The 12617-nt window shown below is 35.2% G+C and overlaps 1 protein-coding gene across 7 annotated transcripts in view; it reads left to right on the top strand.

Annotated features, from left to right (window-relative positions):
- The window catches only part of Abl (tyrosine-protein kinase Abl), a 59452-nt gene that overhangs the window by 22016 nt on the left and 24819 nt on the right, over window positions 1-12617 (top strand). For 3 of the 7 annotated variants that reach the window (XM_081988718.1, XM_081988719.1, XM_081988722.1), the window contains 5 exons: window positions 1414-1584; window positions 1657-1806; window positions 1868-2002; window positions 2065-2191; window positions 4353-4471. In XM_081988718.1, the coding sequence (XP_081844844.1) occupies window positions 1414-1584; window positions 1657-1806; window positions 1868-2002; window positions 2065-2191; window positions 4353-4471 (702 nt within the window). The remainder of the gene's footprint in view (window positions 1-1413; window positions 1585-1656; window positions 1807-1867; window positions 2003-2064; window positions 2192-4352; window positions 4472-12617) is intronic. The other 4 variants (XM_081988721.1, XM_081988724.1, XM_081988720.1 and 1 more) reach the window with 3 other exon arrangements.

Here is a 12617-nt window from a genome sequence, read left to right as displayed (position 1 = left end):
ATGAACTACCCTGATTCTAGTGTTACAGCGTTGCCACTGTGACAAACTTTCGTTATTAACACTAAGTGTCAGTGTTCAAAAAATTTGGCAACGTCGATACAACATAAAGGCGTTCATACACGTTAAACAGGAGAAAAACAAGTAAATTGCTAAAATTTGCAAAAAAAAAATCTCAACAATACAAACCACCCAGATTTCAGTGTTACAGCGTTGTCACTGTAACAAATTTCCTTTTTGAATCAAAGTGTCAATTTTCAGAAATTTGGCAACGTCGGTACACCATAAAGGCGTGCATACACGTTAAACAGGAGAAAAGCAGGTAAAATGCCAGAATTTGAAAAAAATATTCTCAACAATACAAACCACCTCGATTCAAGTGTTACAGCGTTGCCACTGTGACAAATTTTTGTTATTAAGACAAAGTGTCACTTTTCAAAAAAATTTGGCAACGTCGATATAACATAAAGGCGTTCATACAAGTTAAACAGGAGAAAAAGTAAATTTCCAAAATTTGCGAAAAAACTTCTCAGCAATACAAACCACCACGATTCGAGTGTTACAGCGTTGCCACTGTGACAAATTTTTGTTATTAACACAAAGTGTCACTTTTCAAAAAATTTGGCAACGTCGATACAACATAAAGGCGTTCATACACGGTAAACAGGACAAAAGGCAGGTAAAATGCCAATATTTGCAAAAAAAGTTCTCAGCAGTATGAACTACCTCGATTCGAGTGTTACAGCGTTGCCACTGTGACAAATTTTCGTCATTAACACTAAGTGTCAGTTTTCAAAAAATTTGGCAACGTCGATACAACATAAAGGCGTTCATACACGGTAAACAGGACAAAAGGCAGGTAAAATGTCAACATTTGCAAAAAAAAGTTCTCAGCAATACAAACCACCCCGATTCAAGTGTTACAGCGTTGCCACTGTGACAAATTTTTGTTATTAACACAAAGTGTCACTTTTCAAAAAATTTGGCAACGTCGATATAAGATAAAGGCGTTCATACACGTTAAACAGGAGAAACACAAGTAAATTGTTAAAATTTGCAAAAAAAAATCTCAACAATATAAACCACCCAGATTTCAGTGTTACAGCGTTGTCACTGTGACAAATTTCCTTTTTGAATCAAAGTGTCAATTTTCAGAAATTTGGCAACGTCGGTACACCATAAAGGCGTGCATACACGTTAAAAAGGGCAAAAACAAGTAAATTGCCAAAATTTACAAACAAAGTTCTCAGCAATACAAACCCTCTTAAACACGTTACGTGTCTAACACTGAAGCAAAACTGTTTTGAAAACTTTGACGTTTGTGACAGCTGTCACGTGATACTGCTACGCTATTTACTTAGTTGGTCACGTGACAACTGTCAGTGGGTTTAATTTACGAGCGTAACAACGTTGCAGGAGCGAAATTCCCCATCAAATGGACCGCTCCCGAAGGTTTGGCCTACAACAAATTCTCCACCAAATCGGACGTGTGGGCTTTCGGAATTCTACTGTGGGAAATCGCCACATACGGCATGTCCCCGTATCCCGGCGTCGATTTGACCGACGTTTATCATATGCTGGAAAAAGGCAAGTTTTACCAACTTTAGGCTTAAATTTTTCCTCATTTTTTGGGACACTTTTAACTCGCTTTGTTCGCAGGTTATAGAATGGAAATTCCTCCGGGTTGTCCGCCGAAAATCTACGAACTAATGCGCCAATGTTGGCAATGGCACGCGAACGATCGGCCTACTTTCAAAGAGATCCATCACGCTTTGGAAAATATGTTTCAAGAGTCGAGTATTACGGAAGGTTCGCTCGATTTTAACCGAAAATTAACCGTGAATTCGACCCGATTTTTTTGGCGTTTCAGAAGTAGAAAAACAGTTACAGGGTAACGATTTCCCGGCACCGTTGGGCACTCCGCATTTGTCGTACAAGAAATCGCATTCGGGCAGTACGGGCAATCTGCACGGTTTAGTGGGACTGTCCGAGCAAAATTCCACCGGTCAGTTTTGTTCATTTTTTATCTCAATTTTTTGCCGTAAAAATGAGTGATTTTTTCTGCAGATAATTTAAGTAGCATGGCGACCAAACTGACCACATTTACTGGAGGTTCCAAGAGCAGTTTGGTGCAGATGAGACGTACCACGAATAAGAAAGGAAAAACGGCTCCGGCGCCGCCAAAACGCACTAGGTAAGTTTACCCCACGTCACCCTGTATACAGGGTGTTAGAAAACACGTATTACAAACTTGTAAGTTAGGCGGGAAATGCGAACATGATTAGAAAACTCACACTGAACTGAAATTTAGCTGTTACCACTTTAAAAGTTTTTTTGGGCCACCCTGTGAGTAGGAGAGTGGGATTTTTGCCGTTCAAAGGCCGGAATCACCTTCTTTAGGGATTTTTACGTAAATTTCGCCCTTTGTTTTTTTTCCATATTTGTACTAGTTTAGGAGATATTTCTCAAAATCCACTTTGGGGACCAGAATCGCCGTTTTCTCTGTAAAAGTGTCTTAAAACTTTGACTGTCGGTAACTCGGTTGTTTTTTGAGATACAGCAACGGTAAACCACTCAAAAAATTCAGTTTTTCTTCTTCGCTCCTGTCCCGTGCGGAAAAATCATCTTAGTACCTTCTGGTGTACAGGGTGAGCCAAAAAGTAGAGGTTGTTACAGTTTGGCCACCCTGTATGCGGTTTCAGAAGGAATTTGTCGGTTCAAAGTCTGGATTCAAGTTCTTTAGGGTTTTTGACACAGTTTTCGCCCCTTGAGCTTTTTCCGTATCTCTTCTAGTTTACGAGATTTTCCATATAATCCATTTTGGGGACCAGAAAGTCCATTTTCTTGATAAAGTGCCTCAAAACTTTGACTGTCAGTAACTCGGTTGGTTTTTGAGATACAGCAACGGTAAATCACTCAAAAAATTCAGTTTTTCTTCTTCTCCCCTGTCCGGTGCGGAAAAATTGGCTTAGTAGCCTCTGGTGTACAGGGTAAGCCAAAAAGTAGAGGTTGTTACAGTTTGGTCACTCTGTATGCAGTTTCAGAAGGAATTTGTCCGTTTAAAGTCTGGATTCAAGTTCTTTAGGGTTTTTGACACAGTTTTCGTCCCTTGAACTTTTCCCGTATCTCTTCTAGTTTACGAGATTTTCTGCTTAATCCATTTTGGGGACCAGAAAGTTCATTTTCTCGAAAAAGTGCCTCAAAACTTTGACTGTCAATAACTCGGTTGTTTTTTGAGATACAGCAATGGTAAACCACTCAAAAAATTCCGTTTTTCTCCTTCTCTCCTGTTCTGTGCGGAAAAATGATCTTATTTCATTCTGGTGTGCAGGATGAGCCAAAAAGTAGAGGTTGTTACAGTTTTCCCACCCTGTATGCAGCTTCAGTGAGAAATTGTGGGTTTAAAGGTCGGGATCAGGTTCTGTGATCTTTTTTACTCAATTTTCATTCCTTGCACTTTTTCCGTATCTCCACCAGTTTAGGAGATATTCCACAAGATCTAATTTGTAAGCCAGAAATTCCACTTCCTTGAAAATATGGTACCCCAACAACTGTTGCTTTAACTTTGAATAACTCTCTTATTTGATACACTTGTGTAGGACTTTTATATCTCAATGGATAGCCTATAAAACGGGCTTTCTATCGACGTATAAAAGTTGGTTGGTTGATTTTACAGTTTGGACGCTAGAGGGCGTCAAAGTGAAGCGAGTTATCCAGCTCAACCATTTTGCTTTAACTTTGAATAACTTGCTTATTTCCTACACTAGTCTTAGACTTTTATACCTCAATGGATAGCTAATGAAACAGGCTTTCTACTGATGTATAAAAGTTGGTTGGTTGGTGGCAAGGTTTTGCCGATAGGGGGCGCCAAGCCTACACGTTTGACTCTTTTTGTTTTAACATTTGAATGACTCGCTTATTTGACACACTTTTCTGGAACTTTTATACCTCCATGGATAGCTAATGAAAAGGACTATTCAACGAAATTGAAAGTTGACATATTTTTCGAAAAGTCACCAACATAACCTCACTAAAGAAAAAAGATACCTTGCAATTGAGCAAATAGAAGTTTTATTTAAAATATTCTAAACATGTGTCAGAAATTTGACATCAAATTCCGCATTCCTTACAAGGTTATAATACGTATTCTGTGAAACACCCAGTATAACTGTGTATAAATAATATATTTTTGGTTCACACTGTAAATGTCGTTAATCGTTTCTCCCAAAACTAATAAGTTTACTGCACGTAATTTAGTCTAGTTTTGAGGTGAAAAATCGTCATTCTTTTAATATTAACACCGAAAACTAACCGTCCACGTGTGCGATAACACATCACCCGACTTATCTTTGCAGCCTGCTGTCTTCTTGCAGTTCGTTCCGCGACAGCACGTTCGACGACCAGGGCAACCAGCAGGACCACGCCAACGAGGACGGATCCGAGCTAAATGGTATAATAAAAAAGCGATTTAAAGGTATTTTTTGTTTTCGCCAGTGGTTTTGAGCCCGACACGGTTTTGATTGCGGGGTTTGTGCACCTACTAACTCTCTTACGCCCGGTTTCTAAAAGTCGAGCTATAATCGTAGCCGGTAGCTGAAAGTTAACTTGTGCGACCAAAAAACAAGCAAAATCAAAGGTTTTAAATCAATTTTTAAGTTGGATATGTTGAAAACGTGAAAATTGATTTAAAACTCTGATTTCTGGCTTTGAAAATCTCATAAAGCTAAAAGCATGAAATTGACAATCAGAAAGCTGAAAATGCCTTGATACTGCATTCACAAGTCTCTGAACCAATTTTTAATGTTTAAAAGCCTATTTCCAGTCTTCCAAGCCACTTTTCAAACTGAAAATGTAGAAAATCAATGTCAGAAAACGTTAAAGTTGGCTGATAAGCCTAATTTTGCGTTTTTAAGTCAATTTTGTGGGTGGAAGTGTGGAAATTGCACACAGTAGCTGAAAGTTAACTTCTGCGACCAAAAAACAATCAAAAACAAAGGTTTTAAATCAATTTTTAAGTTGGATATGTTGAAAGCATGAAAATTGACTTAAAGTTGTGATTTCTGGCTTGCAACTGAGATTTTTAAAGCTAAAAGCATGAAATTGACTGTCAGAAACCTGAAAATGCCTTGATACTGCAATCACAAGTCTCTGAGCCAATTTTTAATGTTTAAAAGCCAATTTCCAGTCTTCCAAGCCACTTTTTATACTGAAAATGTGAGAATCAATGTCAGATAACGTTAAAGTTGGGTGATATGCCTAATTTTGCGTTTTTAAGTCAATTTTGTGGCTGAAAATGTCGAAATTGCTCGCAATAGCTGAAAGTTAACTTGTGAGAACAAAAAAAATAAGCAAAATCAAAGGTTTTAAATCAATTTTCAAGTTGGACATGTTGAAAGCATGAAAATTGACTTAAAACTCTGATTTCTGGCTTGCAACTGTAATTTTTAAGCTAAAAGCATGAAATTGACAGTCAGAGAACTGAAAAATTACTTGATACGGCAATCACAAGTCTCTGAGCCAATTTTTAATGTTTAAAAGCCTATTTCCAGTCTTCCAAGCCAGTTTTTATACAGAAAATGTGAAAATCAATGTCAGATAACGTTAAAGTTGGCTGATATGCCTAATTTTGCGTTTTTCAGTCAATTTTGTTGCTGAAAGTGTCGAAATTGCACACAGTAGCTGAAAGTTAACTTCTGCGACCAAAAAACAAGCAAAATCAAAGGTTTTAAATCACTTTTCAAGTTGGACATGTTGAAAGCTTGAAAATTGAGTAAAAACTCTGATTTCTGGCTGGCAACTGAGATTTTTAAAGCTAAAAGCATGATATTGACAGTCAGAAACTTGAAAAATGACTTGATACTACAATCACAAGTCTCTGAGCCAGTTTTTAATGTTTACAAGTCAATTTCCAGTCTTCCAAGCCAGTTTTTAAACTGAACATGTGAAAATCAATGTCAGATAACGTTAAAGTTGGCTGATATGCCTAATTTTGCGTTTTTCAGTCAATTTTGTGGCTGAAAGTGTCGAAATTGCACACAGTAGCTGAAAGTTAACTTCTGAGACCAAAAAACAAGCAAAATCAAAGGTTTCAAATCGATTTTCAAGTTGGATATGTTGAAAGCTTGAAAATTGAGTAAAAACTCTGATTTTTGGCTTGCAACTGAGATTTTTAAAGATAAAATGACTTGATATTGCCATCACAAGTTTCTGAGCCTGTTTTCAACGTTTAAAAGTCAATTTCAAGGCTTTCAGGTCACTTTTAAGCTGGAAATGTAGAAAATCAATGTCAGAAAACGTTAAAGTTGGCTGATAAGCCTAATTTTGCGTTTTTAAGTCAATTTTGTGGGTGGAAGTGTGGAAATTGCACACAGTAGCTGAAAGTTAACTTCTGAGACCAAAAAACAAGCAAAATCAAAGGTTTCAAATCGATTTTCAAGTTGGATATGTTGAAAGCTTGAAAATTGAGTAAAAACTCTGATTTCTGGCTTGCAACTGAGATTTTTAAAGCTAAAAGCATGATATTGACAGTCAGAAACTTGAAAAATGACTTGATACTACAATCACAAGTCTCTGAGCCAGTTTTTAATGTTTACAAGTCAATTTCCAGTCTTCCAAGCCACGTTTCAAACTGAAAATGTAGAAAATCAATGTCAGATAACGTTAAAGTTGGCTGATAAGCCTAATTTTACGTTTTTAAGTCAATTTTGTGGCTGAAAGTGTCGAAATTGCTCGCAGTAGCTGAAAGTTAACTTGTGAGAACAAAAATCAAGCAAAATCAAAGGTTTTAAATCAATTTTCAAGTTGGACATGTTGAAAGCATGAAAATTGACTTAAAATTCTGATTTCTGGCTTGCAACTGAGATTTTTAAAGCTAAAATGACTTGATATTGCCATCACAAGTTTCTGAGCCTGTTTTCAACGTTTAAAAGTCAATTTCAAGGCTTTCAGGTCACTTTTAAGCTGGAAATGTAGAAAATCAATGTCAGAAAACGTTAAAGTTGGCTGATATGCCTAATTTTGCGTTTTTAAGTCAATTTTGTGGGTGGAAGTGTGGAAATTGCACACAGTAGCTGAAAGTTAACTTCTGAGACCAAAAAACAAGCAAAATCAAAGGTTTCAAATCGATTTTCAAGTTGGATATGTTGAAAGCTTGAAAATTGAGTAAAAACTCTGATTTCTGGCTTGCAACTGAGATTTTTAAAGCTAAAAGCATGATATTGACAGTCAGAAACTTGAAAAATGACTTGATACTACAATCACAAGTCTCTGAGCCAGTTTTTAATGTTTACAAGTCAATTTCCAGTCTTCCAAGCCACGTTTCAAACTGAAAATGTAGAAAATCAATGTCAGATAACGTTAAAGTTGGCTGATAAGCCTAATTTTACGTTTTTAAGTCAATTTTGTGGCTGAAAGTGTCGAAATTGCTCGCAGTAGCTGAAAGTTAACTTGTGAGAACAAAAATCAAGCAAAATCAAAGGTTTTAAATCAATTTTCAAGTTGGACATGTTGAAAGCATGAAAATTGACTTAAAATTCTGATTTCTGGCTTGCAACTGAGATTTTTAAAGCTAAAATGACTTGATATTGCCATCACAAGTTTCTGAGCCTGTTTTCAACGTTTAAAAGTCAATTTCAAGGCTTTCAGGTCACTTTTAAGCTGGAAATGTAGAAAATCAATGTCAGAAAACGTTAAAGTTGGCTGATATGCCTAATTTTGCGTTTTTAAGTCAATTTTGTGGGTGGAAGTGTGGAAATTGCACACAGTAGCTGAAAGTTAACTTCTGAGACCAAAAAACAAGCAAAATCAAAGGTTCCAAATCGATTTTCAAGTTGGATATGTTGAAAGCTTGAAAATTGAGTAAAAACTCTGATTTCTGGCTTGCAACTGAGATTTTTAAAGCTAAAAGCATGATATTGACAGTCAGAAACTTGAAAAATGACTTGATACTACAATCACAAGTCTCTGAGCCAGTTTTTAATGTTTACAAGTCAATTTCCAGTCTTCCAAGCCACGTTTCAAACTGAAAATGTAGAAAATCAATGTCAGATAACGTTAAAGTTGGCTGATAAGCCTAATTTTACGTTTTTAAGTCAATTTTGTGGCTGAAAGTGTCGAAATTGCTCGCAGTAGCTGAAAGTTAACTTGTGAGAACAAAAATCAAGCAAAATCAAAGGTTTTAAATCAATTTTCAAGTTGGACATGTTGAAAGCATGAAAATTGACTTAAAATTCTGATTTCTGGCTTGCAACTGAGATTTTTAAAGCTAAAATGACTTGATATTGCCATCACAAGTTTCTGAGCCTGTTTTCAACGTTTAAAAGTCAATTTCAAGGCTTTCAGGTCACTTTTAAGCTGGAAATGTAGAAAATCAATGTCAGAAAACGTTAAAGTTGGCTGATATGCCTAATTTTGCGTTTTTCAGTCAATTTTGTGGGTGGAAGTGTGGAAATTGCACACAGTAGCTGAAAGTTAACTTCTGCGACCAAAAAACAATCAAAAACAAAGGTTTTAAATCAATTTTTAAGTTGGATATGTTGAAAGCATGAAAATTGACTTAAAGTTGTGATTTCTGGCTTGCAACTGAGATTTTTAAAGCTAAAAGCATGAAATTGACTGTCAGAAACCTAAAAATGCCTTGATACTGCAATCACAAGTCTCTGAGCCAATTTTTAATGTTTAAAAGCCAATTTCCAGTCTTCCAAGCCACTTTTTATACTGAAAATGTGAGAATCAATGTCAGATAACGTTAAAGTTGGGTGATATGCCTAATTTTGCGTTTTTAAGTCAATTTTGTGGCTGAAAATGTCGAAATTGCTCGCAATAGCTGAAAGTTAACTTGTGAGAACAAAAAAAATAAGCAAAATCAAAGGTTTTAAATCAATTTTCAAGTTGGACATGTTGAAAGCATGAAAATTGACTTAAAACTCTGATTTCTGGCTTGCAACTGTAATTTTTAAGCTAAAAGCATGAAATTGACAGTCAGAGAACTGAAAAATTACTTGATACGGCAATCACAAGTCGCTGAGCCAATTTTTAATGTTTAAAAGCCAATTTCCAGTCTTCCAAGCCAGTTTTTATACAGAAAATGTGAAAATCTATGTCAGATAACGTTAAAGTTGGCTGATATGCCTAATTTTGCGTTTTTCAGTCAATTTTGTTGCTGAAAGTGTCGAAATTGCACACAGTAGCTGAAAGTTAACTTCTGCGACCAAAAAACAAGCAAAATCAAAGGTTTTAAATCAATTTTCAAGTTGGACATGTTGAAAGCATGAAAATTGAGTAAAAACTCTGATTTTTGGCTTGCAAGTGAGATTTTTAAAGATAAAATGACTTGATATTGCCATCACAAGTTTCTGAGCCTGTTTTCAACGTTTAAAAGTCAATTTCAAGGCTTTCAGGTCACTTTTAAGCTGGAAATGTAGAAAATCAATGTCAGAAAACGTTAAAGTTGGCTGATAAGCCTAATTTTGCGTTTTTAAGTCAATTTTGTGGGTGGAAGTGTGGAAATTGCACACAGTAGCTGAAAGTTAACTTCTGAGACCAAAAAACAAGCAAAATCAAAGGTTTCAAATCGATTTTCAAGTTGGATATGTTGAAAGCTTGAAAATTGAGTAAAAACTCTGATTTCTGGCTTGCAACTGAGATTTTTAAAGCTAAAAGCATGATATTGACAGTCAGAAACTTGAAAAATAACTTGATACTACAATCACAAGTCTCTGAGCCAGTTTTTAATGTTTACAAGTCAATTTCCAGTCTTCCAAGCCACGTTTCAAACTGAAAATGTAGAAAATCAATGTCAGATAACGTTAAAGTTGGCTGATAAGCCTAATTTTACGTTTTTAAGTCAATTTTGTGGCTGAAAGTGTCGAAATTGCTCGCAGTAGCTGAAAGTTAACTTGTGAGAACAAAAATCAAGCAAAATCAAAGGTTTTAAGTCAATTTTTAAGTTGGATATGTTGAAAGCATGAAAATTGACTAAAAACTCTGATTTCTGAATTGCAACTGAGATTTTTAAAGGTAAAAGCATGAAATTGACAGTCAGAAACCTGAAAATGCCTTGATACTGCAATCACAAGTCTCTGAGCCAATTTTTAATGTTTAAAAGCCAATTTCCAGTCTTCCAAGCCACTTTTTATACTGAAAATGTGAGAATCAATGTCAGATGTTAAAGTTGGGTGATATGCCTAATTTTGCGTTTTTAAGTCAATTTTGTGGCTGAAAATGTCGAAATTGCTCGCAATAGCTGAAAGTTAACTTGTGAGAACAAAAAAAATAAGCAAAATCAAAGGTTTTAAATCAATTTTCAAGTTGGACATGTTGAAAGCATGAAAATTGACTTAAAACTCTGATTTCTGGCTTGCAACTGTAATTTTTAAGCTAAAAGCATGAAATTGACAGTCAGAGAACTGAAAAATTACTTGATACGGCAATCACAAGTCTCTGAGCCAGTTTTTAATGTTTACAAGTCAATTTCCAGTCTTCCAAGCCACTTTTCAAACTGAAAATGTAGAAAATCAATGTCAGATAACGTTAAAGTTGGCTGATAAGCCTAATTTTGCGTTTTTAAGTCAATTTTGTGGCTGAAAGTGTCGAAATTGCTCGCAATAGCTGAAAGTTAACTTCTGAGACCAAAAAACAAGCAAAATCAAAGGTTTTAAGTCAATTTTTAAGTTGGATATGTTGAAAGCATGAAAATTGACTAAAAACTCTGATTTCTGAATTGCAACTGAGATTTTTAAAGGTAAAAGCATGAAATTGACAGTCAGAAACCTGAAAAATGACTTGATACTACAATCACCAGTCTCTGAGCTAGTTTTTAATGTTTAAAACCCAATTTCTAGTCTTCCAAGCCAGTTTTTAAACTGAAAATGTGAAAATCAATGTCAGATAACGTTAAAGTTGGCTGATATGCCTAATTTTGCGTTTTTCAGTCAATTTTGTTGCTGAAAGTGTCGAAATTGCACACAGTAGCTGGAAGTTAACTTCTGCGACCAAAAAACAAGCAAAATCAAAGGTTTTAAATCACTTTTCAAGTTGGATATGTTGAAAGCTTGAAAATTGACTTAAAACTCGGATTTCTGGCTTGCAACTGAGAATTTAATAGCTAAAAGCATGGAATTGACAGTCCGAAACCTGAAAAATGACTTGATACTACAATCACAAGTCTCTGAGCCAGTTTTTAATGTTTACAAGTCAATTTCCAGTCTTCCAAGCCAGTTTTTAAACTGAACATGTGAAAATCAATGTCAGATAACGTTAAAGTTGGCTGATATGCTTAATTTTGCGTTTTTCAGTCAATTTTGTGGCTGGAAGTGTAGAAATTGCTCGCAATAGCTGAAAGTTAACTTGTGAGAACAAAAAATAAGCAGAATCAAAGGTTTTAAATCAATTTTTAAGTTGAATATGTTGAAAGCATGAAAATTGACTAAAAACTGTGATTTCTGGCTTGCAACTGAGATTTTTAAGCTAAAAGCATGAAATTGACAGTCAGAGAACCGGAAAATGACTTGATACTGCAATCACAAGTTTCTGAGCCTGTTTTCAACGTTTAAAAGTAAATTTCAAAACTTTCAGCTCACTTTTTAAACTGAAAATGTGAAAATCAATGTCAGATAACGTTAAAGTTGGCTGATATGCCTAATTTTGCGTTTTTAAGTCAATTTTGTGGCTGGAAGTGTAGAAATTGCTTGCAGTAGCTGAAAGTTAACTTGTGATACCAAAAACCAAGCAAAATCAAAGGTTTCAAATCAATTTTCAAGTTGGATATGTTGAAAGCTTGAAAATTGAGTAAAAAATCTGATTTCTGGCTTGCAACTGAGATTTTTAAATGTAAAAGCATGAAATTGACAGTCAGAACCTTAAAAATGACTTGATACTTCAATCACCAGTCTCTGAGCTAGTTTTTAATGTTTAAAAGCCAATTTCTAGTCTTCCAAGCCAGTTTTTAAACCGAAAATGTGAAAATCAATGTCAGATAACGTTAAAGTTGGCTGATATGCCTAATTTTGCGTTTTTAAGTAAATTTTGTGGCTGGAAGTGTGGAAATTGCACACAGTAGCTGAAAGTTAACTTCTGCGACCAAAAAACAGGCAAAATCAAAGGTTTTAAATCAATTTTTAAGTTGGATATGTTGAAAGCATGAAAATTGACTTAAAACTCGGATTTCTGGCTTGCAACTGAGAATTTAATAGCTAAAAGCATGGAATTGACAGTCCGAAACCTGAAAAATGACTTGATACTACAATCACCAGTCTCTGAGCTAGTTTTTAATGTTTAAAACCCAATTTCTAGTCTTCCAAGCCAGTTTTTAAACCAAAAATGTGAAAATCAATGTCAGATAACGTTATGTTGGCTGATATGCCTAATTTTGCGTTTTTCAGTCAATTTTGTGGCTGGAAGTGTAGAAATTGCTCGCAATAGCTGAAAGTTAACTTGTGAGAACAAAAAATAAGCAGAATCAAAGGTTTTAAATCAATTTTTAAGTTGAATATGTTGAAAGCATGAAAATTGACTAAAAACTCTGATTTCTGAATTGCAACTGAGATTTTTAAAGGTAAAAGCATGAAATTGACAGTCAGAGAACTGAAAAATTACTTGATACTGCAATCACAAGTTTCTGA

This window comes from Ips typographus, linkage group LG10 (assembly GCF_016097725.1).
Source record: "Ips typographus isolate SLU linkage group LG10, UJ_Ityp_2.0, whole genome shotgun sequence".
In the NCBI taxonomy this organism is placed as follows: domain Eukaryota; kingdom Metazoa; phylum Arthropoda; class Insecta; order Coleoptera; family Curculionidae; genus Ips; species Ips typographus.
The sequence above is the reverse complement of the archived record's forward strand: the minus strand, read 5'-3'. Positions and strand labels throughout refer to the sequence as shown.